Below are 27,267 nucleotides of genomic sequence, written 5' to 3' on the forward strand. Positions count from 1 at the left end.
GCGTACGAGGAAAGTGACACTATGGGTAACCTCAACGTTTCCAGCCGGACGATCTTCCACGTGGACGGACGGATATGATCTTGAGATTTTTTTCCCATGCCTTGGGACGAAATGACCAAACTGCCTTTGGAACGTAGCAGTTGGAGGAGTTTAAAAAAGAGACAAGTACGAGGGTGTTATCGTACTTTTACTTCGTGATAATGAGTTCCATATCCAAACAAACATTCATGAGAAATCTATTAAAAGCGTACTATATTTTGTTCTAATTATTGTCCATACTCTATTATTTCAATATTTATTAAGATCGAGTTGTAAAACTATACTATCTCTACTATAATCAAATCAGATTATAGTTTTCTGGGGTAATTAAGTTTTTTTTAAGTCCAGTTTTTGGTTGATTAAATGTTGCAATTTTGGTTTGAACTAATAAGAGGTGATTGACTTGATCTGATTTTAATTTTATTTCCTCTTCTACTGCATTTATAATCAAGTTGGCTCGTATAAGTTGTGCTAATTTATAATACATTTCACTACACATTTATAAGAAAAGTATAGCGAGATTTCAGAGCATGAAGAGATATGTGAGATGTAATTAAGTTTTATAAATTTACACCAACTGTAAGTCATAAATTCTTGCTCTATTGATCCCATGGATGTAACATATGCCATGGTGAATTCCAAATTTAACCATCTACTCAGAAATTCGATCAAAAGCAGTAGTTTATATCAAACATAATAACTGTAGAAGTTGCCATTGCTATAAAACTGAGTTCTAAGTGTTTCCTCTCCCTGTTAGATCAAATCTACAACTGATGGGAGCACCAAACAGGTTAATACCTACCCTTCTAATGACCTTAACTGATATAAGAAGATACAGTTTGATGGTTCCAACATTTCACTATATAGTAGAGGTAATTTTGGCATCTGGGGAAGTCAAGTTAGTTAATGCAGGCTCAAGCAAACTGAGGCAGTTTAAGCCACTGAGTTGTTTACGAAATTATCTAGCTGTATCGAGCGTCACCGTGGTTAATGGCCATGTTTAGGGGGAACTGGATTCTCTTTAAGATTGAGCTTTCTGACCATCTGCTGACTAATTGCTGAAAGGTCCAACTCCAAGGGGCTGACCTCAAAGCAAGCACTTTTGCTTCTCCTGTGGCGACTCGAGATGGATTTCAACCTTTCAGCTTCATTCTTCAGACACTGCCTCTGACCTGTTGGTTTTGTGGCAGCCATTAGAGGATCAGCATAAATGATTGACATTTTAAGAGTACTGTAAGAATTCCCAAAACAAGTGATGGAGACATTGACACATGCATTTGTACTACAGAGCATTATACCTGAATAGTTTATCTAAATGATGATTAGCGGTAAGGTGCTGGAGTAGCAAGCAATTAGTAACACATTATTCTGTCTCCTAGGCCATAACATGAATGACAGGTCCTAGAGAACATATATGATATGCAAAATTGATGCAGACTCAAGATGGGTTCCATCACAACTTTCATAATTTTCAATCAACAGGCAAGGTACAAAAATTCAAGTATTTGCCAATACCATTTACTTCGAACAACATAATTTCACTTCATAATATGAATTATCAACTGATATTGAAAAGTTGACTACAGTTTCCTTTTTGCACCATGTAGCCCCATTCTAATTTAATTGGGGAGGGAGAATATTACCATCATAGTAAGAGAAGAATGAAATCGATCAATGTGTACAAACTTTTTAAGCAGTTAATAAGCTTCAAAAGAAGCTCACACTTACCATCCTTAAATAATTTCTCCTGGTGAAGACTGGCAATCTGCCTCCTTAATTCCTGGTTTTCTACAGATAATGCAGCTCGTAGCTCAAACAGAGAAGCACCCCTTGCTGTCAACTCTGCGACCACATTCTGAATTCATAGACACAGGATTTATTGTAGTCAAGAATTTCAACCTCAAAAATCTATCTTGGAAAGGAATCATTCAGTATACAATTACCTGTAATGTGTTAACAGTTCTTTCAAGTTCAGCAATATATTGAAGTTTCCGAACCCTAGATCTTTGTCCTGAACGCCTGCAGAAACATAGATATGAAATAGGAACAACAGAAATTATTTTCTACAGCAATGTACACATGTTACAATTTGTCACTTAACAGCCTTTTCCATGCAGGCACGTCCAAATTGTAAATCATCTTGAGTTCAGTACAATATAAATATAGAAAATAATCTCTATACAATATAAAATGTTAAGCAAGAAAATGATGGGAGAACTTAAAACTTGTCAAATAAAGCCTTGCAAAATAAAATTCTGCAATTGGATACTTCTTTACATTTGGAATCAGCCAAGGCAGAGCTGTCATGACTCATGACCAAGTTGGGGACCTGGATGGTTTACTGATAGATAAAACAATGGGTTTAATGATAGATATAACATGGAACTCATGGAAGTTTCAGGATGCAATGCCCCAACAAGGTGCAGTCAGTTATCAGAGAACCTCGCATAATAATATAAGATAGATTCATATTTACAGTTGCAATATGAAAAATTATGGACCTGGACGGTTTACTGATAGATAAAACATGGGTTTAATGATAGATATAACATGGGACTCATGGGAGTTTCAGGATGCAATGCCCCAACAAGGTGCAGTCAGTTATCAGAGAACCCCGCATAATAATATAAGATAGATTAATATTTACAGTGGCAAGTAGTCAGATTGGTTATGAAAAATTATGGAATAATATCATACATGGTATAATAATAACAGCAACATGTGTGCAAAAATATAAATACATCAAATTATAAAGTCAAAAAATCCAAAATGATACCAAGTAATGAAAAATAACAGCCAACTAACTAAACAGCATGCAATGCCAGATTCAAGAAGTTTTAGGTGCAAATAGCTTTTCTGGCTGATATGTTGAATCTAGATTTCTAAGTAATATTCTTATCTGTCTATCATTTTCTTCCTTCAACGGGATAATGCAATAACGAAATTACAATTTTTATTTTACTTTAAATAGATAATATGATGCCCTCTTGCACATTAGATGGATTTCTCGTCAAATGGTCATCATTGTAGCAATTCTCATACTCACCAGATAAACATACTTGAACAGCAACACTGCAATTAGAGCAACTGTGGCTATATCATAGCCGTGCAATGATAGTATAAGAGAGTCACAGAAATAGACTACAAGGACAATGTACCTTGTAAGAATTGTTTCACCACCATAAACTACTCCATAGAACGCATGAAGTTGAGTTTCTAATATAACATCTTAGAAATGTTCCAGATATTCCATCAAAATTCTACATAGCATCTAAGTAATTCTTTCAGATATTCTAATTATTAGCTTTCTAGAACATTAAGTGTACTAGAAAGTAGAAGCCAGCATCTATTCCAACTATAATGTCAATTATGTTTAAGTCTCTATATGTAACTTCCCATGTTACAAGTCACAAACGAAGTACTGACCAAAATCCTCTATCTATGACAAAGTATGCTCATACACTCATCTTAATAAGATTGTGTACACGTTGTGATGAAACGATATGTCAGTAGGTAAGTAAGCAACTGAACTGCACACTATATTCTCTTGAACAATGTAGAAATCTGAGGTGAAGTATAGCCTACCCACTTGTTCTTCCCTAACTAACCTTCAGATACTTACAAAGGGCAACAACATAAGAGGAACTAGTTACCTTCTTGAAACCTTCTCTGGGTCACCTTCACTTTGAACATTCTTTATGTCTCCTTTCGAGTTGAGCTCACTAACGGTTGTGCCATTTGTTGCATCCATGATCACATACTGTAATGGATTGCGAGGAACATTTTCCAGAACAGCAGAGACCATTGAACATTCAGAAGCAGTTAATCTATCCTTCTGCCTAGGAGAATTAGGGCCATAAATGCAGCTAGCCTCGAGTCCAGATGCAACTTCACTCTCCCCAGTATTTTCTTCTACTTTATGAAGGTCTTCGTTTGATCCGGAATCACCTTCATCGATAGGGTATATTGGATTAGGGAAACTTGCCAAGGTATCCAAAATGACTTCTGAATCACTAGAAGATCTCCGCAGGGCGATTGCAACAGGACTTCTATCGGACTCAGACAATAGGTCATCAAACCAAGAGGGTTGCTCATTGAACAAAGAAGGTTGTGAGGGAAATCTGTTGTAATTCGCATGCAATCCGTCATCTCTCTGAGTGGTATGAGATGCCAAATCCAGTGGAAGGGGAAGTGAACTCCTTCTCTGCAATGGGCAACGAGGAGGGAGTTGGGCCGGATGGGACATCGCACTAAAACTTAGGATCACCTTTTCTTCTGCTTAATAGATAGACGAAAATCCTACAACTTTCTCTTGCTTCTGTAATAAAACCCGTAATCGTGACCATGAGAACATTGAACAAGACCCAAAGAAGCTTGGTTGCATTCCAAACAATCGAATTGATACAAATTCTCAAAAACAAACAAAATGCAAAACACGAACCCATAAGCAGTGCTTTATACTAACTATAAGTTTCAAAATATGAACAACTTCGCAGGGGAAAGAATAGTATACAAATAAATAAACTGCATAAAAAGAAGACCGTAATAAAATTTTCACCACATTTACCGTAATGATCTTAAACCAAAATTTCACCACATTTACTGTAATGATCTTAAACCCAAAACCCTAAATCCCAGGTGGATCCAAACCCTAGTTTTACCAACCACCTACCTTCTAAGACTTTCCGCTTGCCAAATCGTTAGAGAGGTAGGCCAACTACTCCCAAACCCGTACCCTGGAAAAATAACTGCGATCAAATCAAAGTTTCGGGCAGAACTACTCGTGAGATCAACCAAAGAAAGGGGCAAGAGAAACGCACGAAGAGCTCAAGAAAGAAGCCACATTGCGATTCCGAGGACAAAACCCTAGCACTCCGGGGTTCTAACACGGAGCCAATCGAACAGTAATCTCAATCTGAACCCAAAAAACAACGAAAATCCGCAGAAAAATTCGACGACATACACTCGCAAACAGGAACAAAGGAGGGAAAATAAATCCAGGCGCCATAGTACACTAAAATTAAAAAAAAAATCAACTTCTCACCAAATATACAAGAGAAAAAAAAAGAGAGATTAAAATTAGGTATCGAAGCCAGTCGATCGATGCTGTACAAAATTTAAAAAAAAACGGAGATCGAGGAGAAAAGATTTAGAGAGGAAAATAAGACAATGCGGTGATTTTGTTTCCCAAATTTTTTCTAGGCATACCTCCATGTTCAATAGTTTTGGGTGAGTAGAAGAGAGTAGTAAGTTGGGGGTCTATTTATTGAGTTCGAAGAGGAAGGGTGGAATTATCATATACTTGTCGAGGTGACAAGTACACATGCAAATACTCCTTTTTCTTGTATTCCCGACTACGTATAGGCTTCGTCTCTTGACACATGCCGGGTCGACCTAAAAATTTTAAACCCGATTAAACTTCGGGTCGGATTTGAGATTCATGATATTTTCATAGACCCGACCCGACCCGACCCAACCTACTGATATATATATATATATATATATATATATGTTTTTTTTAATCTTATAAATAGAAAATTTTACAAATCACACCCTATATTTTATTTATTTTATAATTCACACTCCGTTTTTTTTTTAATTTTATAATTCGCCCCCTAACTTTTTTTTTTATAATTCTTATATAACATCTTCGGCTAATTTAAACAGTATAAATAAAAGAATATTTTATTATAATATATAAAATAATTTATAAATATTTAAATTACTTATGACAATAAAGCGAATTTTGCGTTTCAAACCATGTAATTTTAACTATTTTAACTCCGCCTCTCTCTCTCCCCCCCGCCCCCGTTACCGCTAAAACCCCTGAGAATGAATGCTTTGAGCTCAGAGCTCGGTTATTTCTTCTTCCTTTCTCTCTTCTCACTCCACCCATCTCAGTCGTCAGGGTGAGTTCCTCTTCTCCTTTTCTGGAGTTCTATTCACCGTAATCGAGTACCACCCGTTTCTCTCCATTCGTTGTAACCGCAAGGGGATTACGTCGAGCTCCACGATAAGCGCCAAGGATATCGGCTCGAGCATTTGGAGAGGAAGCACAAGAAGGAGGCCCGCGAAGTCCATGAGAGATTCGAGGATTCCCAAAAGGTGCGAAATTTTCGCTTTCTTTGTATCGGAGAAACAAATTTGAGGATTTGATTGAATAATTATTTACGCAGGCTCTTGGTATTAAAGGGAAAATGTTTGCTAAGAAACGATACGCAGAAAGGCTTTGATGAAGAAGACGTAAATCTCTATTTTTTTAAACTAGAAATCGTTATTTGATATCTACTTAATTTTTATTTGTTTAGGATCCTTCCAAATTGAATAGATGATTTGTATGATAGTTATTTAATTGTTGATTTCCTTACAGAATGGTTTGGTAATTTGATTAACCGCAAATTCCAACTGTATTCTGGACAAGCAACAGTCAGTTGTTTGACATTTATCTTTAGTATTTTTTTTTTTACTTTTTGTTGTTCATTTTATGATTTCAAAATTTTACAAATTTCAGTTCATTTTATGATTTCATTCAGCAATACTGACAAGATAAACCCAATAATTTTGTTATTTTGTACTGTTAAGCAGAGACGATGAAGTTAGGATTATCAAATCTTTTCTATAATATGAACTGTTCTTCATCTCATACCATTCGGCAATATTTGCAGAAGAGCTACATGGATAACTAAATTGCACAAGAGCTATTATGTACATACTGTTACCATTCTGTACAAAAAATCTAGTTGAGTTTGTCTAAATTGTAAGTTTGATATTATCTCTAAACATCTTCCATTCATTTACAGACTTGCTATGCATGAAGAGTCTTCTTCTAGACGGAAAGTTGACGATAATGTTTGCGAAGGAGCTATTCCTGCATATCTACTGGATCTTAATTTTGAGGTTTGATTAGTTTAATGCATCTTATTTTGCAGGTTCTTAGCAACAGTATTAAGCAAAAGAGGAAGGAAAAGGCTGGCAAATGGGAAAAGTCCCTTTACCTGAGGTAAATTTCCTATGCTAATATAGTGAGCTGCTTATGTTATGTTTGAACAAATGCTTCTCTCTTCCCAGGTGAGGCCTGTTGCTGAAGAAGATATGTTTAAAGTTGTCCAATCTGGTATACACAAAAGTGAGTTTCCCATTCTCTTGTAGCACTTCTAATTTAGAGGGTTCTTCACTATTTTCTGGAAGACTGGAACTAAAGTAGGGAACTAGCAGGGCTTTTTTATTTAACTTTCTTCTCTCTTTTTTTTTTTTTCCTTGTTTCGGTTCAGCAAAGCAATGGAAGAGAATGGCCATGAAAGCCACATTTGTAGGACCAAGCTTTACAAGAATCCTTCCCATGGGATTGAGATTTACCTACCCTGAATTGAAATGTTCTTTTAATCTAGATATCATTAGAATCAAGAAAAAACTTTCTCTTGGCGTTATCACAAAGGGTACTGTAATTGAACATTTCCACTTCTTTGGAGGGAAATATGCTCCAAGTCCTTCTGGCTAATGGCAGCAACAAATGTACTGTACAAAGACACCAGGTTTACCATACCCAGGAATAGCAGGACACGATGACTACTTTGCAGTAGTAACAGAGTGAAATGAACAGCAGGGAAAGTATCAATCACAGGAATAGCGTGTGGCTACAGGAAGGTCTTTTAGTAGAAGACGACGAATGGATCAAAACGAAATTTCCTGGAACCAGATGCTTCCAGAATCACAGGTAAACGACTCGAGATGTTACATTTAGCTGACCAAAAAAAAAAAAAGAAAGTTGTTTTTGGACTTACTTTTATATTGCTCGGAAGATGAGGACACTGGAAATCATCTAAACTTTTGTTTAAGATCCATTGGTTTGGTAGCTTGTTGTTACAAAAACGAGAACAAAGCCAAATCTTGCACGGCACAATTGTCACGCCATTATGCCTCAATCCTGCGAACTTGCGCCATGAGTTGCTATCATTCCAAAAGAGTTGTGGGACTTATTGCACGCATAAAGACAATCCACTTCTTTGGATACGGCCATTCTACTAATTTTTTTTATTTTTTTTGGGTATTAAAGGGGAAAAATTATATATTGGCATCAGTATAAATGTTCATGCATCTTAATTGATAAGAAAAAAGAAGGGAATCCTAAACTGTAATAAATTGAAAGAAAAAAAGAGAGAGAGAGAGAGAGAGAGAGAGAACTCGGCGAATCATAGACAAGAACGTGGGAACTTTCCCACCGTTGTGTAGGATCTCCTCTCTAGCAGATCCAGAATATTCTGAAACGTTCACTGTCTCACCCAATCACAGCACGCCACGTCACTAAATTCTCCCCTCGTCGCGAGAACTTTCCCAATAAAAACCGCTTCCCTCCTCCTCTTCCTTCCCTCGTCTCTCCTCGTTTTCCTCTGAAGCTTTCTCTCTCGTTTTCACACGAAACCCTAGCTCTATAATTCTCTCGAAATGCTCAATCCCGGGATGGACACGAGGCCGACGGCGTCGACCTCCGCCGCGGCGGAGAGCCCCTTCTCCTTCATCTCCAAGGGGTGGCGCGAGGACCTCCGCCTTATCCGTTCCCGCGCAAACTCCTTCAAGAACCTCGCCGACCGGGAGCTGGAGAACTTCCTCAACTCCGCGCCTACGACGCGGCCGCTGGTGGCGAACGCCTCGATCGCCGAGCTCGAGTTCGTGAAGCGGATACAGCCGAAGCTATCCGAGATCCGACGGGCGTACTCGTCGCCGGAATTTAGCCGGAAGGTGATGGAGAAATGGAGCCCCAGGACGGCGATCAGGATCGACTTGTCGGAGATCAGGAAGGCGATCGTTGCGGAGGTGGATGAGTTTGGTGGAGTAAGGAGGAAGGTGACATGGATGGGAAAACAGGAGGACGAGGGGAAGGAGTGGGAGTTGATGCGGAGGCTGAAGAAGGGGTTGAAGGAGTTCGAGAAGAAGAGCCAATCGAGTGAGATTCTTGGGAGTTTCAAGAGTAGCGAGTTTGTGGAGAAATTGAAATTGAGCCTGGTAATTAGGGTTATTTTACTTCTCAGTTTGAGCACTAGCATTAAGCATTCTTACATCAATAAGTGAATTTTTATATCGCTAGTTAAGTTTATTTCATAATTTAGAGGGCCGTACTTATCTGTTATTGCCTTTTTTTTAATGCAGAGATCAATTTGTAAGGAGCCTCAAGAATCAAAGGTTTGTCACACATTTATCTGAAGATTGTGTCTTCTTCAGAATCCATTTTGCTTAAATATAGTACTAATCAATTTCAACACGGAAGTTTGCTGGTCACACGTGTAAGTTTATCCAATGGTTTCTTCAAGTAATTCCCTAAAATCCAAAATTTTGAATAAAAAAACTCATAAAACTGAAGCTTTTTTATAAAAATATTAAGTGTTCATCTATAGTTGATTCACAGTTTTAACTTTGCCAATTTTAGATCATCAAATTTGTCTATGAAAGACCATAAATGTAGAAGAACAATCTATCGATTTTATGTTTGTTCATGATGTTATCTAAATATAAGTAATCGTGTTGCATGTTGTTACCTCATCTTTTGCCTTGTTCATTGCTTATATTGAAATGAATGAGACAAGGTATGCATGTCTGTGCGGGAAACTATTTAGCCTAAATGAACCATATTGGTAGACAAGGGGCTTGACACAAACATCTTGTTTTCCATTTGGCTTCTTTACTGGCATTTATTCTTAGGCAATTGCTTATCTGTTTGGATTCTTATCTTCTGGGCCTGTCGTCTTCTTCTTTTCTCATTGCTAAAAACCAATACTTAGCTAGAAGATCTCATTAAAGTTCTTTTATATGAATTCCTAAAATTAAGAGGTGCAATTGTCTGCCAATTTAGTGTGATAGTAATTCTGAAGGTTTCGTCTTTGCTATTCTAGGATATTCCTAACACAGTGATTGCCCCTTTATCGTAATATTTCCTCGTAGTGACATTAATTGTTTGGTCTACTAAATGTGGTGCCTGATTATATCAATCTTTTTAATAATTGACTCTAGCTTTTATGTGTTCTCTAACTGATTTTCGTAATCTATTGCAGGATGTCCCTCCATTGGATCTGCCTGAACTTCTGGCTTATCTTGTAAAGCAGTCTGAGCCATTGTTTGATCAACTTGGTATTCGACGAGGTATCAAACCAAAATCTGGTTCCTGACTCGATTGGGTGAAAGCTATATAGTTCTTAAATATCTTTGGTTCAGTAATCTGTTCAATGATGTCAGCTTATGGTTAGCTATTGATCATGAAAATCCATATTGTACCCTGTAATACTGATATTGTATTTCCTCTTGGAGTGATTACAATAGTGGTCTCTGCAGAAAGGTAAGTTAGGGAATATAACCCAAATTTTCAATCAGAACGAGCATGGCCTCTTTTCTCTATAGGAAATATGTAGTATAGTGTTGTAGTGATAGATGGTAAGGTCGTAAGGACAAATATTCACTTAGGAGGTGTATTATGGTCATACTAAAGATGAACTACTAGGTCTTTTATTATCTTATATAAAGGATTTCCATTTTGTACCACCTTGTTGTCCCGAGTTCTTTGTTTAGCAGGATATCTTGATTTACTCTTTTTTTAACTAATTGTATTTTCTCTTAATTTGGAATATACAGATCATCACAAGTTTCACTCTGCTTCTCCTCTTTTAAATGCTGTGGAAATATTTGGAATATACAGAGTCATTGCCCACTTCCATGTTTGTCTTTCAATTGCGCTTCTCTATCTATGAATTTTGGCTTAGTAGTGCTGTATGTTGTCATGCATCTATCGATTCTATCCTTTTCATTTGCTAAAGATGGTATATTACACGCTTATCGTTACCGAGAAGCTATAGTCATTCCCGGACTGTAATTAAATTCTTAGTGGATCTTTCACACTTTTGTTGAAAATGTCACCGATAATACAGGAAATAATGTCTTATACTCAGTTTATTTTTTGTGTAGATTTATGTGACAGATTAGTGGAGGCTCTATGGAGTAGACGCAAAGATCATCTAGTATATCATTCTCTTTCTGCAAGTGAAGCATCTTTACTTGGAAACGAGAACATGACTGATGAACTTGATCTAAGAATAGCCAGCGTGCTACAAAGTACAGGGCATCACTATGAAGGCGGCTTTTGGAATGACTATGCAAAGCGTGATAATTTGGATGAGAAGAGGCATTTTGCGATTGTAACTACAGCAAGTCTTCCATGGATGACTGGAACTGCTGTAAATCCATTGTTTCGTGCTGCATATTTGGCTAAATCTGCCAAGCAAGATGTGACATTGGTGGTCCCTTGGCTTTGCAAGTCAGACCAGGAGCTAGTTTATCCCAACAGTACAACTTTCAGTTCTCCAGAAGAGCAGGAAGCTTATATACGAAACTGGCTTGAGGAAAGAGTTGGCTTTAAGGCAGATTTTAAGATATCATTTTATCCTGGAAAGGTAGTCTTTTGATGCACTATCTCATGCTAAATTTAGGTTGTGGCCACAATATACTTTGACATAGTATGCTTTCACGACAGTTCTCGAAAGAAAGGAGAAGCATCATTCCTGCTGGGGACACCTCTGAATTTATTTCCTCAAAGGAAGCTGATATTGCCATATTGGAAGAACCAGAACACCTAAATTGGTACCATCATGGAAAGCGATGGACAGACAAATTCAATCATGTAGTAGGTGTTGTTCACACAAATTACTTGGAGTACATCAAAAGAGAGAAGTATGGGGCAATCCAAGCTTTTCTTGTCAAGCATATTAATAACTTGGTCACAAGAGCATATTGCCACAAGGTATTATTCTGATCCTCTAATGGTCCTAACAGTAGACTTGATTTATTCTTGGTATGGCGGCGTCATGGTTACCTTCCTTGGGGACCGTCCTAGGAGAAAATTCATGAGCTTTTTCTGCGTCTTTTAACTCACTAATTTTTTGCAGGTCTTGCGTCTTTCAGCAGCAACTCAAGATCTACCTAAATCTGTCATTTGCAACGTTCATGGTGTGAATCCGAAGTTTCTCAAGGTTGGTGAGAAAATAGCAGCTGAAAGGGAGTGTGGTCAGAAGGCATTCCCCAAAGGAGCATATTTTTTGGGGAAGATGGTCTGGGCAAAAGGGTACAGAGAACTAATAGATTTGCTAGCAAAACACAAAAGTGACCTGGAAGGATTCAAGTTAGACGTATATGGGAATGGCGAGGATTCACACGAAGTCCAGTCTGCTGCCAAGAAGTTGAATTTAAATCTTAATTTCCTTAAGGGAAGGGATCATGCAGATGATTCACTTCATGGGTAAGAATCAAAATCCATCCTTATCATGTTTTTCTTCGATTTGTGGGTGCTATTATTTATTTATTATTTGTTTCTATAGGTACAAGGTTTTCGTAAATCCAAGTGTTAGCGATGTCCTGTGCACAGCAACAGCTGAGGCTCTTGCAATGGGGAAGTTTGTTATTTGTGCAGATCACCCATCAAATGATTTCTTTAAGGCATTTCCAAACTGCTTGACATACAAAACACCAGAGGGCTTTGTCGCAAGAGTGAAAGAGGCATTGGCCAGTGAACCCCAGCCTCTCACTCCGGAGCAAAGATATAACTTATCATGGGAGGCAGCTACCCAGAGATTTATGGAGTACTCAGAGCTTGACAAGGTTTTGAGTAGTCACAATAGTAAGCCCAGGGAAGGTGGCTGGCAAAGCAACAAACTTAAATCAATCTCATTACCTAATGCGTCAGATGTCCTGGATGGGGGATTGGCATTTGCTCATTATTGTTTCACAGGTAATGAGATCCTAAGGTTGGCTACGGGAGCAATACCTGGTACACGAGTTTATGACAAGCAACATTGTAGGGATTTGCATCTCTTGCCTCCTCAGGTACGGAGTCCTGTATATGGCTGGTAGGACGAACCTGACATGGTAAATGTATTGCCTTGTAAATTATTATAAGAAGTCAAATTATAACGTTTCCTTAGCCATGTGAATGATGGCATAATCATCAGTCTCCTCCCATCCTGCGGTCACTTTCCTTCATAGACATAGCAAGTTGACTGGTGGAGAAAAATCTCGTGGAAATCAGTCCATTCTTTTCTGTTGTATTTATAATCTCTATAGTTATACTGATACGCCTGATTTGTAGCTTTAAAGCAGACACTTCATGGCTGTAAACAGGCTAATGTAGTCATTTGACTGCCAAAGTGCCAATCAACTTAGGTGAAAATGATGACAAAGTGGACGACCTATGATTGAACTTTGGAAGTGTCTGGCTCGTACCTGGTTAGTTCACTTGTAGTTTGACTGATCAAATATCGCCTGTACAGTATAAAGTTTGCTTAAGCATTGATTGTTTTTTTTTTTTTTTTCCTTTCTTCTGATTCTTGGCGTATCTGTCTTAGAAATACAATCTGTGGATTTAAGCAAATATTGAATTGTTTGAGAGATTTTATTGTACCAGTTTGATGTAAAAATCAAGATACAAGTACGGTGTGGTCCTTGGTTTTGTTGTTACTATTTGTTGTCTCTGCTTCTAGTGAGATAGCTTATTAGCTCAAAAGGCAGAAACACCTATGAAATATTTTCCATGTTTAAAGAACACCAGTACTTAGAGCAACTCAATACTTCATTTTATTTTTCCCAATTACTCAATGCTAAGATGGTGTCTATTAGCTCACAAAGTGGCTCTAGTTGTCATTGTCTCAGTAATATAGCAAACTAGACATTGGAATCATCTTTATGGACAAGAACGTTGCCTGTTATTATTCTTCACCTCTTTTGCTACAGTCTTGAAAGAAAAAGTTATAACTGGAAAATGAACAAAAGTCTATCTATCTCGTTTGTTTTGTACCTTTTTGTTGCATTTGTCTGTAGGGTTCTGACGCATTTTTGGACCTGTTATGCTGGAGATGGTTAGCTCTCTCTTTTATGTATTTATTTATTTAGTTATTTTTGGGTAAGAAGATGGTTAGCTCTTGGTGAAGCAATAAATAACCATACCTCAGTATTTTTGTGGAGGCTATTCTATTGGACCTTATGCTATCTGTCACTTGTTAGCACAAATTGAAACATATGGAACATTTTAGTCTATCGCCTCTTTGGATTCTTTTATTCATTGTCAAGTCCTAGTCACCTAGCTTCCATTCACATCAGAAATATTTTTTTTCTTATTCTAGAATACAAAATTTTTATTTAAGAATAATAGCTAAATATTATAATAACATATTCTAGAATATAAATATTATTAATTAAAATTATATTTTATATCACACGCTAATTCAACTACTAATTTACTATTGATATTTATCACATCAATCTACTTTATATCAAATCAAAGAGTATTTACAATAATTTTATAAAAAATAAAATATTTTGTTAATTTTTTTCTTTTATATTACAAGATAATTATTATATTCTTATTTTAAAATACAAATAAATACAAAAAATAATTATTCTAGAATTAAACTTTAGAATAAAGTTAACGAGTTCATAGATGATAGGAGTGTGTCCTTAGTGTAGCCATCATGGAGTCTTAGTATTCCAATACAGTGCTCTGTTGCTTTTGACTGATGGTAAAGAAGCAACCTTCTGAAGTATCACCTCTACCTCGCATAACACATGCCTTCCAATATTCCAGAGCTTAATTGCCACCTCTAGTGCTTAACCATGATTAGCCATGAGTGTTACTCTACAAAGCATCTCTTCTCTACCCTAAACCAACTTAAGGCCTAGTAATCGTTCTTGTTAAATTGACGGCGGGGAGACGAAGGAAGAAGATAAAAAAAAGGAACTATAGTCTTGAGTTGGACTTAAACTTTATTACATTACGTGTCACAATGAGACATTTATTCTTTATCCCATTTAAGGTTTTAGTGGGTCACAGCTCAAATGCTCACCTTTACACCACTCTCTGCACTTATCATTCCAGATTAAGAACAGTAGCTGGTGAGAGGTGGGAGGAGGCAATATCAAGTCCACATTCATCTGTGACGAAAGAAAATGCCCTTTACTTTATCTCCTTATCAACGTATCATATCGACATATTCTGATAGCCTTTTATACGAAGTAAGTTATCAAGTTTTGCTAGAGCTAGCCATATTATTTTTTCCAATATCAAACTTAGATTCTGTGGATATATGACTCGAGAAGAACAAATAATTCAGTAATCTAGACTAATCCAACCCAAATAATCTCATTAATATACAAAATACATCATTAAAGTAACTTGTCATGTATACTGAATTAGTGTATCCTCATTAATATCAGGTATAATCTTTGCATTATTATGTCATTAAGACCTTTTTTTTTTTTTAATCCACTATACTAATGACCACTTCCCCATCATTTCCCGGCTTAGCAACGGTTTTCTGGGCCGGCTCGGTATTCTTGAACCGGCCGAGCCGGGCCAGCTCCTCGACCGAATCGGCGATCTCCTTGGTCCGCACCACCAACTCGGCGAGGAGCGACGCGACCATCGCGGCGCTTATGACCTCGCGGGGCGCCACGTCATCCAGCAAGGCGCTCCTAAGATTCGCTGCGGCGAGTAGGGCTTCCGACACGTGGCGGTCTGCCGAGGACGGCGCCGTCGTGGTCCGGATCGCCGAGGCGAGCTCTTTAAGTGCCTTAGCGGACTCGGAGCTCATCTCCATGCATGCGGATTGGATCTTTAAACGGAGCTCCGAATTAGATGCGGTCCACTGCAGGTAGTCACGTTTAAGTCTTAACTTAAAGTAAATTATGCAATTAGAGCCCCAAAAGAAAGATAATTGCTTATATGTACCTGAGATTTAGGAACTGCGGTGATGTAAGAAGTGAGAGCATCCATGGATGAAGCACATTGGCGAGTTAGACCTCCGAGATTTTGATATTGCTCCCAGGGATGTCGGAATCCAAATTGACCATGACCCGGCTCCCATTTCGCAAAATTACACTGCAATTTTGCCAACATTCTTATAGCTCTCGCAACAGGGTAAATTTTGGGAAATTACAGGGCGTAAAACGTAAAATCTCCCTGCAATTTAATTGATCTCATGGAGATCACCCTCTCCACCCATTTAACTATTTCATCTCATCGACAACTTACGTAAGCAGCATATTCTTGCGTACTTTAGATCCAAATTATATATATAAATTAAAATGTAAACTTACCAAAGAGTCCTCCGTACCCATTGAATTGAGGATGCTCTTATAGACTTGGAGAAACGACTTGTCTTCCAAATTCTCACACCTTGCCTTCTCCCCAAAGCATTCAACTTCCAATCCTACATCAATTAGTCTCTAAGAAGAAGAAGAAGAAGAAGAAGAAGAAGAAGACGAAGACGAAGAAAAATCCTTATATCAATCAGGTGGGCAGGCAAGGAGTCTCATGCACTGGCATGAGACGCCATTTTTTGTTTTCTTTCGAAGTACCTTCGAGGAAGCTTGCGAGGTTTTCCAAGTTATTGGCCACCAACTTATGGAGATCGTCTCCAGCCCACACAGGGAAGACGAAGATTGAGGTGCAGAGGCAAGTAGCCACGCCTACAGCAATGGTGGAAACCCTTTGCCGAGCTAACTGCATCAGTTCATCGACTCGAAAGCTCGACACTGCCACAAAGCTAAACGTGAGAATAAATATCATCACGCCGTAGTCGTATCTTGCTTTGATCTCTGGTATGAATCGCGAGAACGTCGCTGCAGTAGCTGCAAATGGTCGTATATAGTTTTATGTACAGTACTATCTATATATACATACATGTAGTTGAAGAAATAAAAGAAACTTAACTATAATTAATATTTACGTACCTAGTAGGAAGACAAAGAGAGTAAGAAGTATTGGTTCTCCTCTCCCACCGCATAAGATTGCTACTTGATGAGCTCCAATGCCAAGTGAACCAGCTATAAGAGTTGCGAAAGCTCTATTTAACCCTTTGTTTAGTGTTCCACCTAATCATCAAAAGAAATATATTAATGCATCAACATGCATGTATATATATATATATCTATATTTAATACGTAGGTGTGTACGTACCGACGGTGTATTCCATGACGACGACGACGGTGAGCACGGCCCACATGGCGGATACGCCGAAGCCGTCGAAGAGAGGAGTGATGTAGTAGAACATGGAGACTAATGTGAGTGCAAGTCCAACCTTGAAGGAGTGAGCTATTCTCCTGGGATCATCTCGCCCTATACTCTTCACCTTGTTGAAGAATCCAAACAATCTCTCCTTTAGCTTTTGAAGGAATATTGGAGAGAAGCCATTACGCTTCTGAGCAAGATTAATATTGTTGTTTCCTAGTGCTCCTCTACCACCACCACCACCACCACCTTCCATATTAATTGGAGATGAGGTTTTCTTTTTTTGCTTTTTTTTTTTGTAGTAGAGAATCTTGAAGGAGAGAGGGGAGGGAAGAGGGATATATATAAGAGGAGAATAAGATAGACTGGATAAGTCACGTGGAATAGGAATAGAATAGTAAAGGACAAAGGGCATTGGGACAACACTAAATGGCTTGCCAGGTGAGGACTAGAACATTTATTCCAACTTGGGCACAAATAATTAATTAATTAATTAGTTAGTTAATTAACAGCTGTGTCTAATTGTTTGGTGGATCTTCTGGGGATTTGGATGAGAAGTACTCCAAATATTCCTCAAAATAAATCACTGCAGAAGGAGACAGGTTAAAAATCTTCTTACCAGGATCCATGTCTTTTTGTATGCTAAATTGTTAAGATTTTACAAATATTTTTCTTTTACTAATTAACTCAAGTAATAATATAACTTAGGAACATCTTACAAATAAGACGACCATTATTTTGTAATTAACGCTACCTTCCAAACTTTGAAAAAAAAAAAAAAACCCTAACAGATATTGGATTGCAAAAGTGAAAAAGAAAAGAAAAGATAACATATGGGTCAAGCTCTATCCCTTGAGAATTATTGTAACCTGGATTTGATCATGCTTTAGAACAAGGTTTCCAACTTTATTAAAGTGCAAATCTTGATGCTCAACTTGATACCTTCTTCCATTCTTGGTCATTAAAGGAGGGAAGCCCTTCAATCGCGGATCAAAATCCCACTCCAATTCTTGGCCCCAAAAAGAAAAAAAAGGAAAAAAAAAGAAGAAAAAAATTCACTTGCTTTTAATGGGATAGGTACTGTTAAATGCTGCACAAGTTGGGGTTGGCATTTCCCCAAACACTTCTATCCCCTGCTTTAGTTGTATATATTCCTTGTTCAGCTGTTCTCCTCTCCCATCCAATGCCTTTTGATGCCATTTGGTCATTTAATTTATCCAAGCACCCAAACTGATTTGATATTTGGTCACCTGGCACTTGCAGAGATGCAAGCAGTAGCTTTGGCTAAACAAAGAATAAAAGAATATATGCTCATGAGATTGCATGCATTAACGTGGTACTCTTATTCTTGCAGGCGAATAATATCTTCTCAAAAGAATATGACCTTAAGTTAAAAAGCCTTCTTCTCAGACTGTTCATGTGATAATCACCATATATTTTTACCTTTTATTATTAGTCTGCTTAACTGACGATTACTATATAGATGAGCTAAATTAACTATATAAATATAATGATCGTAACTTGTTTTTATTTTTATTTTTATTTTTATCAAGGGAGTATTTTAATGATAATTAAATTAAACTCATAATGTTTTTGAAGCAATACAAATCCAATTCATGAGTCCAATGATAATATGTTAATGATAATAAAAAAACATAAACTGTAGAGTATCTTTAATAAATATCCTTAAATTCAAATTGAAGGTTTCAAACACTAGAGAATGTACAATTGTAGTTCCTCCAAAAATGTTAAGATGAGGACTTGAATAAGGATGTCCATCCCCTCTATATGGGAATGGAATGGAACCACATCCTTACCTTGTTAAATATATGCTTTCTAGTTAAGTGTTTTGGAGATCATTGTACCTTTCAAAGCATCACAAAGGACATTAAACTAGCTCGCCATGATACTTCCACTTGTTTAACCAAATTAAATTCGTTAGTTAAATGACTAAACATTTTGTTAATTAAGAAAAGAATTAATAAAAGATAGTGCGCTCTTTTAATTTATAAAGAGAAATTGATGAACAAATGTACAACATTCAATGGAGAGATTTCATTCTTAAAATTAGAATATAGAAAACGATCCAGTAGGTGGCCAGTTTTTCTTTTAGAAACAACTAAAAAAAAATATAACCATCACTGTCATAGATAATTTATTAATTTTACAAGTCCCTTTAATCGTCTGACTTAATCTTAATTAATTAGGATACCTAATTGGCACTCTCCGTACACAGTACACTTTCCCAAGAATGGATTAGTTAATTTGTCATACTTTTTAAGAGAGCTAGTTTATAACTCTCAATTTTAACAGAAATACGTATGTTTAATATTTCTTCTATCAGTAGCAACCTAATTTGCCACACTATTTTGCTCGCAGTATAGATATATGAAAAATAAAAAGCAAATTAAAAGTCGTCTATCGGCTCGTGGAAGAAAAACTTAATCCACTAAGTTCTCGATTCTTTGTGAACACTTCTCTCTATCAAAGCCAAATTACAATATAAAAGAATCGTCAGAATTGATCTTAATCCACCTCAACGGTGGTGGTAGACCGGTGAGAATTGATGCTTCTCTCTTCAGGAGATTTTTCACCAAATTTTTTTTTGGAGTTTCTCTGCTTCCAGATAGCCCAAAGTGGCTGTCGAGATTAAGTTGTTAACAAGTGGGGACAAATTAAATTGTTAGCAAGCGGAGACAAAGAAAAGCACAAAAGATTGCATAGATTTTGCTTGAAAAAGTTTCCAAAAGAAAAATAAAAGGTTGCGTTAGGTAAGGAGGGGGACAGATTAATGGATGGTCTAAGTCCGAATTTATATTATGTAAGCCAAATTTAATTAATTGCATGTCGTTATGCCTACTTAGCAAATACCCACCTAATATTTTGGGCTTCTTTTTAGGTTTTCTAACAAGTGAGAATTTAATAATTCTCTATTCAATCATCTTGAACACCCCTGTTTTATTAAAAGAATATCATATAATTAGTTTGAGATGCTCTGATGATTGAGAAGGTGATAGATCTTAGCTAGTTAAGAAGATAAAATGTCACAAAAAATATATCAGCACTCAAGTGGAGTTTATATATGACTAACCCAAATAGTACTAAAATAAGGGGTACATTCAATATATTCTAAAATCTCTACCCCTTATTTCTTTTTTGATATTTGCAAATTAATCTAATAGAATAAAATCACTCAACAAAATATAGAATATTATATTACTTTGAAAAATAAAAATTTAAATACTTAAAATACATCTTACTTAAATACTTAAAATAGTTCCCTTTCTACTCTTCCAATAGATATTGAGATTATTTTGGGTCTACGGTTAATTTAACTTATTTATATAGCAAGCGTTTGTTACCAAAATTAGCGCCGTGGTATTTTTGAGATATTAAAAGTAAAATGTAGGGTGTTTTAAATAAAAATTTCTTATTTGTTAAGATCATATTGGGCTATTAAAGGATTGGGCTTGGGCCCTATTTTGGATTATCCTTTCCATTTCTAGCCGGAGATCCAATAAGAAGTCAACGACGGGTTATATTTGGGCCCATAGAATCGGATTGAGGCTCGGCCCAAGCCCTAACCTTAAGCTATTAGCCTTGAAATGGGTTTCTTAGACATGAACATCGAGTGGTTCGGACCGGGCTTTTCGAGCCAACCGAGCTTAAATATTTGTTCACGGCCTGACCCACCAATCACTCGGGCTAGGTCGGGTTTGAGCCGAGCTAGAATATTTTAGCCCGTCACTAGCCTATTAGATATTGAGGTTGAGTTGGGTATAATGAGTCTAATATAATGTATAAATATAAAAAAATATTATATCTTATTGGGCCAAGTTTAATGGGCTGCTATGAAGACATTTTAATTATCTATCATGGGAATATATTTACATATTGATATATAGTTTACTAAATATCTAATTTGGGACTAAAAAACTTAGTTGGGTAATACATGAGAGTAGTGGATTAAATTTTCGGGCCGAGTTGGGCGGGCAGAGGCTTAACCCATGCCGCTCACTACCATCTCGAGCTTAGGTTGAGTTGGGCTTAGCTCGATTAAGACTGAGCGAGTTTGATCCGAATTTAGGTAGGTCGAGCCTAATGATCATGTCTAGGCTTTCTTTCTTTTTTTTTCTCATTTGGTGGCCAAATTAGGGTTTTGATTGAGGCACAAAAGTTGTACAAGCTTATTTTCTTTCATTGGATTCGGAAGTATTTAAATCCAATATATGTTGAAGTTTTCTTCTTTATAAGTCGGCAGATAAAAGTTTAAATTTAAATCAAATCTAACTTTTTTCTTTCTTCTTAAATGGTATTTACTTCTCGTTGCTAAAATTGTTTCTTATTTTGATTCACAAAATTTTTCATGCTGTACATAGATTTGAACTCTGACAAAAGTTGGTACAAATTTATGCTTGACCATGTTCTTGTAGGCTCATAAAAAGAGAGGAAGTGTTAAAATCTAAAATATAAAAATTACCATTTTCTAAGAATTTATAACAGCAGTAGTAGTACAAATATCAATCAAAACAACCACCACCAGGTGTGTCTCCCAATGCTTCATTAGCTTTTCATTAGGTCTCAGCCAATCATTCCTAATGACACAAACATTAGATTGGCAGGCAATTTGATGTCATTAACTGTTCACATATCACTAACTTTTTCACTCACCCATTGGTAGTAGTACATTCTTCACCAATCATAGACTTGTATCTGAAAAGCTATCTTCTTACTGTCCCTGAATCTTCAAACAATAAGGGCAGTTATCATGAAGTGTTTCAGAAGAAGAGAAAAACCATTGCATATAAACGTTTCTGCCATAGAATTCTTGCATATTTTATAAATCATTCTTATATGTATGTACAACTCTAATATCTTCAAACTCCAAACCCCAATGATCCTATCAAGTATAAGTTCCTATATAATGTTCTATACACTTAGATCTTTGCCACTCCTCCAGTCACTCAATGGAAGAAGGGATAGAAGGCCTAAGGAGATAACTAGGTTCCTAACACCCATGCCCAATAAACTAGTACTGTACAGGCAAATCTAGTACACTCTACTAAATCTAGAGAACAAATGACTTCAAGCTACGAAGTCTGGCAGTAGTTGAGCAGCAAACCTCTTCCTGGTCTCCATGTTGATGTCATATGCATTTGAAGGATGAGCAACTGTTGAATTGTTATTATTATTATTATTATTATGGTTGTTGTTGTTGTTGTTAAGACTGCAGTAGTCATTGGCCTCAGTGCTCATCTCAAGCCTCCTCCCCATTCCCATAGTCTCATTGGAAAGATAAGATGGCTGTGCTGCTGAGAGAGAGAGATTCTCACAGTGTTGTAGACCAAGTGTGAGTGAAACACCATTACCTGAGAATGCTGGTGTGAATTGCTCAGATCCAAACCTTCCAATTTCTCCAATTGGGTAACCTCCATAGTACCCTTGCTCCCCAACTCCACCTCTTCCTTCCATGAACTTCATCAAGAGCTCACGGTTGCTCGCCGGCCCCGAATCAAACATATTGTTCGCGTACTGCTGCTCCTCGCTCCTCGCCTTCTTTAGCTTCTGTTGTATCATTGCTTCATCGCCAAATCGAGGCATCGATATCGAAGAAATCTTTTTACTACTCGGGCTATCCTGCTTGGCTTTAAGTTTCTCACCCTGTCCTGTTTTTGTTGAACTGCTATCTTGGTGATCTTTATTCTTTTCGTTCTTGGTAGAATTCTCATCACTGTTGTTTTGCTCTTGATCCTTAGTCTCCTCCAAGTACATCTCCTCCACCATTGGCTTCCAGAGCCGGACTCTTGCATTGATGAACCAATTTGAGACCTGCATTCACCAATATCATACAAGTTGTAAGTATAAAGAAAGTTTTGTAACTTAAATTGCTACAATAAATATCTGGTCCCTAATTAATTTGCATGGCCTGCAACTTTGTTAGAATACATACCTGGCTCCTAGTGAGTCCCGTTTGCTTTGCAAGCATGACCTTGTCTGAATCTTTTGGGTATCTGCAGTCCATGCAAATTAGTCACAAACGAGTCTATATTAGTAACTGCAGTTGTAGTAATTTGAGCATCACTTACGGGTGGAGGAAGTGTTCAAAGAGCCAAGCACGTAGAATTGAGACAGATCTCTCAGGTAATCCTCTCTGAGGTCTCCAAGCATTGTGCTGCATCATGCCTAACTGTTGGAGTGCACGTTGCTGCCGCAGGTGGTGGTCGACGAGCCGCAGCCTCGAGCCGACCGACTTGGCCTCTTCCTCGCCTAAACTTCTACTCGTGGCACGAATTTGGCCGGCGATGGCGTCTCGCAGACACCGGAATTGCTTGGAGATGGTTTGCAGAGCAAGGTCAGTGTAGGTCCTTGCAGACTTGGGCCCTGCCACAGCTTCAAAGGTAGAGACCACTATCTGCATCTGATGATGGTATTGCCTGTACCTCTGCTCCACCTTCAATCATAGATACCCCACTTCACAAGGTAAGTGCTTCATATTTCATATACATCTTTTAATTCATAATGATTTATTGAAGACTTCCAAGAACTATAGTGTACAGAAGTAACTTTTGCTTGGTGTTTTCATAAAAATTGTACAAGTTATAGTACAGGTCAAATGCTTCGATAATATTGGATAAGTAAAAACTTCATACGGTAGAGCGGAAATTAATTAGAGATGATCATAAAATCAAATGATTCTTTTACCTCATCAAGCATGTTGACAAGCTTGGCCTTCTTCATCTGTAGCTCTTGCTTCTCTGCAGTTGTGAGATCACTCCCTTGTTTGATGCCCACTTCCTCATGACTTTTCCCATTGCCTACACCTTCTGAGTCTCCATTGTTCCTAGAATTACTCCCCTTCGCCAATTCACTACCTTTCCCTACACTAACTACCTCATCTAGCAATTGTTGAGCTGCCTTCAAGTACTTAGACCCCGTCAAGAAACTATGCACTCCATTAGAAACACCCGAGGCCGCCGCCGACGAAGGCCCGACAACCCTAACCTCCTCGCCGCTCATCGGGGACACCCCGACTACAGCGTTTACCATCTCGTCCGACGACAGGCTGAGAGACAGCCCTCGCTGCATCGTCGGGCGTCGGATACCTAACTGCGACGCCATGTCGACGGAGTCATTCACCGGCGCCGCTGGCATCCACGGGTTGTTGGACTCTTGAGACTGTAACAGCGTCGGCTGGAGGGGAATTCCGACGAAGTGTTGTTGATTCGACTGGCCGGCGCCAGCGGCTTGGGCGAAGCTTATTGGGTTTAGTGAATTCATGGTGGAGTTCAGAAGGACCATGTTGGCGTGAGCGGCAGTGCCGGCGTCCGGGTAGCCGACGTAGCTCGGATTCATGAGGTAGAGAGTTTGTAAGCCATCGGTTTGGATCTCAGACCCACCGTGGAAGTAAGTGGCCATTAGTAGAGATCAACAAGGATACACTCAAAATTTATCTCCTGGAATAGAATAAAAAGAACTTGCTAAGAAAGAACATCATAAGACCCGAAATTGTTTATAAGAACTATGACTAACTTGAAAGATAGAGACATGGAGATCCAGATATAGAAAGAGGGATATGATTAGGTGAGAACTAAGGAAAGGAGAGATGGCGAGGAGTGAGAAAAGTAACCATCTTCATCAGGTGATATAGCCAAGTATTATTGATTCATTGGAAGTAGCTGAGGTGATACAAACACACATGAGCATATGTGGGGTTGATATAATTTTTAAAGATTGGTTATAGAATTCTGTCTCCCTTTCTTCTCTCCCCCTTCCCTCCCTTTCCCTTTAAGATCTCCCAGCTACAACGACTCACAGAAAGCCCATCAAAGAGATCTCTCTCACAGAGAGCCATCTTCTAACTTAATAATAATAATAATAATAATAATTAAAAAGAAAAGTAGCAAGAGAAGAGGCTATACCTCAGGCTCATGTCAGAGACTTATTCCTGCAACCTTCTCTCTTTCTCTCTCCCTTTGCTCTCCAAATGAAGAGGAAAAGAAATAAAGAGACCCATTTAATAAAGGTTGGGAAGGAAATAAAAAAGAAAACACAAAGAAAGATACCCACCTTTCACTTCCATTATCCACACACACCTTTCCCTTTCACCCCCCTTCAATGTTCTCTTTATTATTGTAAAAGTTAATATATCAGCTGTTTTGGCCAACCGGCATATGTGGTTTGGATCATATCTCTCTATTTATTTTTACTAGCTGTGACTCATTTTTATAAAAGAATTAGTCTAGCTAGTTATCTAATCTAATTATTTAAAAGATTATGAAAAGTAAATTTGAGAAGATAAAAAACAATAGCACAAAGCTAAGAAGTTTACTACAAGAGGATTGGTGGAGGAGTGGTACCTGCAGATTTGACCCCTCTCTCCTCATCATTAGTTGCAGGAGGCTTTGATGAGAGGGGGAAGAGCAAGGCCCATCCCATGTGTTGGTGTTTGTGTTTGTGTGCTAGAGATGGAAAAGGGAGGACATGATAGTCACAAAGCATAGATGCATATGTTACTATTCCACAAGGACTCGTGTACATGTTAACAGTTAGAAAGAGAAAGACTGTCAAAGAAACTGACACAAGTGTCAGTAGGTACAAACTGATGAAGAACGAGGTAATGTCCACTTCCATTGTCTTGATTCAATATATCTTTAATTGTTTTCTTCTTCTTTTTTTTTCATCGCCTCTATGTGTTTATCTTTGTTAGGCTTCTCCTTGATCTTTTTTCCTTCCTTTTGAACTTCTGTGCTTAGGAGATAAAGCTAATTGAAAGCTGAGGAGGAGCCCAACCAACCACTGCCATCACACCTAAGAGACAGATTGAGAGTGAGAGAGAAAATAGAAGACAAAGGTAATTAAAACAACCTTTGAATGGAATTGATACATTGTCTTCCAAAGTGAGGTATCTAATAACATATCTTAGTTAGTGGACTAGTTGGGGGGATGGTCCTCAGGGGGTATCCATGGCCACCTATCTCAAATTGGCATAGATGATTTCTTCATTCTTCAAAAATCTAAATATTGCACCTCCATTTACTAATTGAGCAATTTGCTACAAGATCTAACACATTAGTCTGTTTATAAAATAAGAGACAAGAGTGGGCCCAAGCCATTTTGCAAAGTTCTTGTGATGGTAACTAATCCAACTTTTAGCTAATAGTGGGGAGCTTCTCTGGTTAAAATATCACTGGTCTTATCCCATCATTCAATTCTTTACCACTATTCCTCGTTTTGGACTTGCACTTTTCTTTCAGGAAAGTGACTCGAGCCTAAGAAGGAAGCAAACCAGAGCTTTAGAATTGATGCTTCAAGTTGAATGAAACACACTTTGATGTTGTACTACTCATATAAAATACTTTAGATTTGAGGAAGCAGCAGCAGTACAATGTGATCTTTTCTCCCACCTATCTCAAGATCATAACATGTTACCTAAAACAAATAGAATAGCCCACCATGTCAGGAACATCTAACACATATATATAAATATACATATACACTGGTCTCTGATGTTGTTATCATGTCAAAGGGCAAACGTTTCATAGAGTATACTCTAATCATGTAATTAGTGCATAGTAGGGTCTTATTCTAACCTCCTAGGTTGTCCTTTTATTTATTTTTCTTGAGAAAGTGGTCCTAGATTGTCTATTTGTGATTGGACTCTAGCTATTCTTCTTCAAATAGTACAAGTATTACCTGAGGAAGTAATAATTTTTTACTAGCTTCTTGGTTATTGCAATAAAATAAGGCAACTGATTGATGCATTTATTATGTGGATGAGGCAGTCATATCAGGTAGTGAGACACAATTATTTCTTCTACTATGTTGAAAAATAGTACACATGAGATTGTTAAATGATTTCTTATATTTTGTGATATAAAGATAGCAGTAACTAACATCTGGGTCAATGGAGATGAATACAAAGTGATGCTTCACCAAATAGAGCAATTAAGTATACAAATATATATATATAGAACTCTTGAATGTTACTTAAAGCCAGTTGTTTGCATTTTAATATACATCTCACTGTTGTTGTTAGTTGAATGATAGATTCATCTCCAATTCTTAAGAGCCTCTTATCCATTGCATGGTGTTAGATGATAAGTTTAATAGCTTTTAGGTGGTTATCCTTGTTGTTTTCCATGTGTGATGCTTGTATATATGATAGAAAAAATATCTTTTTTTTAACATAACTA

At 37.6% G+C, this 27,267-nt stretch overlaps 4 protein-coding genes and 3 long non-coding RNA genes across 11 annotated transcripts; 3 read left to right on the forward strand and 4 right to left on the reverse strand.

Annotated features, from left to right (window-relative positions):
• Positions 1 to 720: 720 nt before the first annotated feature.
• On the reverse strand, positions 721 to 5,381 carry LOC140795724 (uncharacterized protein At4g06598). Of its 4 annotated transcripts, none has more exons than XM_073148460.1 (6): positions 5,248 to 5,265; positions 4,712 to 4,775; positions 3,693 to 4,357; positions 1,983 to 2,058; positions 1,768 to 1,894; positions 721 to 1,211 (listed from the first exon to the last, which is right to left on the reverse strand). In XM_073148460.1, the coding sequence occupies exons 3-6, from the start codon at positions 4,283 to 4,285 to the stop codon at positions 1,027 to 1,029; spliced, it is 981 nt and encodes a 326-aa protein (XP_073004561.1). In that variant the 5' UTR covers positions 4,286 to 4,357; positions 4,712 to 4,775; positions 5,248 to 5,265; the 3' UTR covers positions 721 to 1,026. The 4 variants fall into 4 exon arrangements, with proteins under 4 accessions (XP_073004561.1, XP_073004562.1, XP_073004559.1 ...); XM_073148461.1 differs by lacking the exon at positions 5,248 to 5,265 and adding an exon at positions 4,860 to 5,018; XM_073148458.1 differs by lacking the exon at positions 4,712 to 4,775 and having other exon boundaries at positions 5,248 to 5,381.
• A 490-nt stretch (positions 5,382 to 5,871) lies between these two features.
• On the forward strand, positions 5,872 to 7,936 carry LOC140795465 (uncharacterized). The gene is made up of 4 exons (XR_012110301.1): positions 5,872 to 6,144; positions 6,216 to 7,039; positions 7,108 to 7,165; positions 7,311 to 7,936. It is a non-coding gene; the product is annotated as an uncharacterized lncRNA (long non-coding RNA).
• Positions 7,937 to 8,149: 213 nt separating this feature from the next.
• LOC140795723 (digalactosyldiacylglycerol synthase 1, chloroplastic-like) lies at positions 8,150 to 13,015 on the forward strand. The gene is made up of 7 exons (XM_073148456.1): positions 8,150 to 9,039; positions 9,184 to 9,216; positions 10,083 to 10,170; positions 10,987 to 11,471; positions 11,552 to 11,818; positions 11,964 to 12,313; positions 12,393 to 13,015. Exons 1-7 carry the CDS (start codon positions 8,482 to 8,484, stop codon positions 12,922 to 12,924), a joined length of 2,313 nt encoding a protein of 770 aa, XP_073004557.1. The 5' UTR covers positions 8,150 to 8,481; the 3' UTR covers positions 12,925 to 13,015.
• Positions 13,016 to 15,161: 2,146 nt separating this feature from the next.
• Positions 15,162 to 17,381, reverse strand: LOC140795349 (aluminum-activated malate transporter 1-like). Its single transcript, XM_073147857.1, has 6 exons — positions 17,024 to 17,381; positions 16,798 to 16,938; positions 16,423 to 16,695; positions 16,162 to 16,274; positions 15,794 to 15,943; positions 15,162 to 15,710 (listed from the first exon to the last, which is right to left on the reverse strand). The coding sequence occupies exons 1-6, from the start codon at positions 17,328 to 17,330 to the stop codon at positions 15,324 to 15,326; spliced, it is 1,371 nt and encodes a 456-aa protein (XP_073003958.1). The 5' UTR covers positions 17,331 to 17,381; the 3' UTR covers positions 15,162 to 15,323.
• A 4,220-nt stretch (positions 17,382 to 21,601) lies between these two features.
• LOC140794894 (uncharacterized) lies at positions 21,602 to 21,884 on the reverse strand. Its single transcript, XR_012110224.1, has 2 exons — positions 21,746 to 21,884; positions 21,602 to 21,669 (listed from the first exon to the last, which is right to left on the reverse strand). It is a non-coding gene; the product is annotated as an uncharacterized lncRNA (long non-coding RNA).
• Position 21,885: 1 nt separating this feature from the next.
• On the reverse strand, positions 21,886 to 25,133 carry LOC140794892 (BEL1-like homeodomain protein 1). Of its 2 annotated transcripts, none has more exons than XM_073147162.1 (5): positions 24,994 to 25,133; positions 23,777 to 24,528; positions 23,161 to 23,525; positions 23,025 to 23,085; positions 21,886 to 22,903 (listed from the first exon to the last, which is right to left on the reverse strand). In XM_073147162.1, the coding sequence occupies exons 2-5, from the start codon at positions 24,488 to 24,490 to the stop codon at positions 22,160 to 22,162; spliced, it is 1,884 nt and encodes a 627-aa protein (XP_073003263.1). In that variant the 5' UTR covers positions 24,491 to 24,528; positions 24,994 to 25,133; the 3' UTR covers positions 21,886 to 22,159. The 2 variants fall into 2 exon arrangements, with proteins under 2 accessions (XP_073003263.1, XP_073003264.1); XM_073147163.1 differs by lacking the exon at positions 24,994 to 25,133 and adding an exon at positions 24,702 to 24,908.
• Positions 23,412 to 26,195, forward strand: LOC140794893 (uncharacterized). Its single transcript, XR_012110223.1, has 3 exons — positions 23,412 to 23,554; positions 25,465 to 25,688; positions 25,828 to 26,195. It is a non-coding gene; the product is annotated as an uncharacterized lncRNA (long non-coding RNA).
• Positions 26,196 to 27,267: the final 1,072 nt, after the last annotated feature.

The sequence above is a fragment of the Typha latifolia genome, chromosome 9 (genome assembly GCF_019914945.1).
Source record: "Typha latifolia isolate L0001 chromosome 9, TyphaL0001v2, whole genome shotgun sequence".
Lineage (NCBI taxonomy): Eukaryota > Viridiplantae > Streptophyta > Magnoliopsida > Poales > Typhaceae > Typha > Typha latifolia.

Bases quoted from the DNA above. Each gene is read 5' to 3' on its own strand.
- LOC140795723 (XM_073148456.1), top strand. From the start codon at position 8,482: ATGCTCAATCCCGGGATGGACACGAGGCCGACGGCGTCGACCTCCGCC. The intron at 9,040-9,183 runs GTAATTAGGGTT...TTTTTAATGCAG, and splicing joins AGAAATTGAAATTGAGCCTG to AGATCAATTTGTAAGGAGCC. The intron at 9,217-10,082 runs GTTTGTCACACA...AATCTATTGCAG, and splicing joins AGGAGCCTCAAGAATCAAAG to GATGTCCCTCCATTGGATCT.
- LOC140795349 (XM_073147857.1), bottom strand. From the start codon at position 17,330: ATGGAAGGTGGTGGTGGTGGTGGTGGTAGAGGAGCACTAGGAAACAAC. The intron at 16,696-16,797 runs GTACGTAAATAT...GACCATTTGCAG, and splicing joins TCTCTTTGTCTTCCTACTAG to CTACTGCAGCGACGTTCTCG. The intron at 16,275-16,422 runs GTACTTCGAAAG...TAATTGATGTAG, and splicing joins CCTCGCAAGCTTCCTCGAAG to GATTGGAAGTTGAATGCTTT.
- LOC140794892 (XM_073147162.1), bottom strand. From the start codon at position 24,490: ATGGCCACTTACTTCCACGGTGGGTCTGAGATCCAAACCGATGGCTTA. The intron at 23,526-23,776 runs GTAAAAGAATCA...CTATGATTGAAG, and splicing joins TTGTCAACATGCTTGATGAG to GTGGAGCAGAGGTACAGGCA. The intron at 22,904-23,024 runs GTATGTATTCTA...TGGTGAATGCAG, and splicing joins CGGGACTCACTAGGAGCCAG to GTCTCAAATTGGTTCATCAA.
- LOC140795724 (XM_073148458.1), bottom strand. From the start codon at position 4,285: ATGTCCCATCCGGCCCAACTCCCTCCTCGTTGCCCATTGCAGAGAAGG. The intron at 1,895-1,982 runs GTAATTGTATAC...CTATGAATTCAG, and splicing joins GAACTGTTAACACATTACAG to AATGTGGTCGCAGAGTTGAC. The intron at 1,212-1,767 runs GTAAGTGTGAGC...CAAAACCAACAG, and splicing joins GGAGAAATTATTTAAGGATG to GTCAGAGGCAGTGTCTGAAG.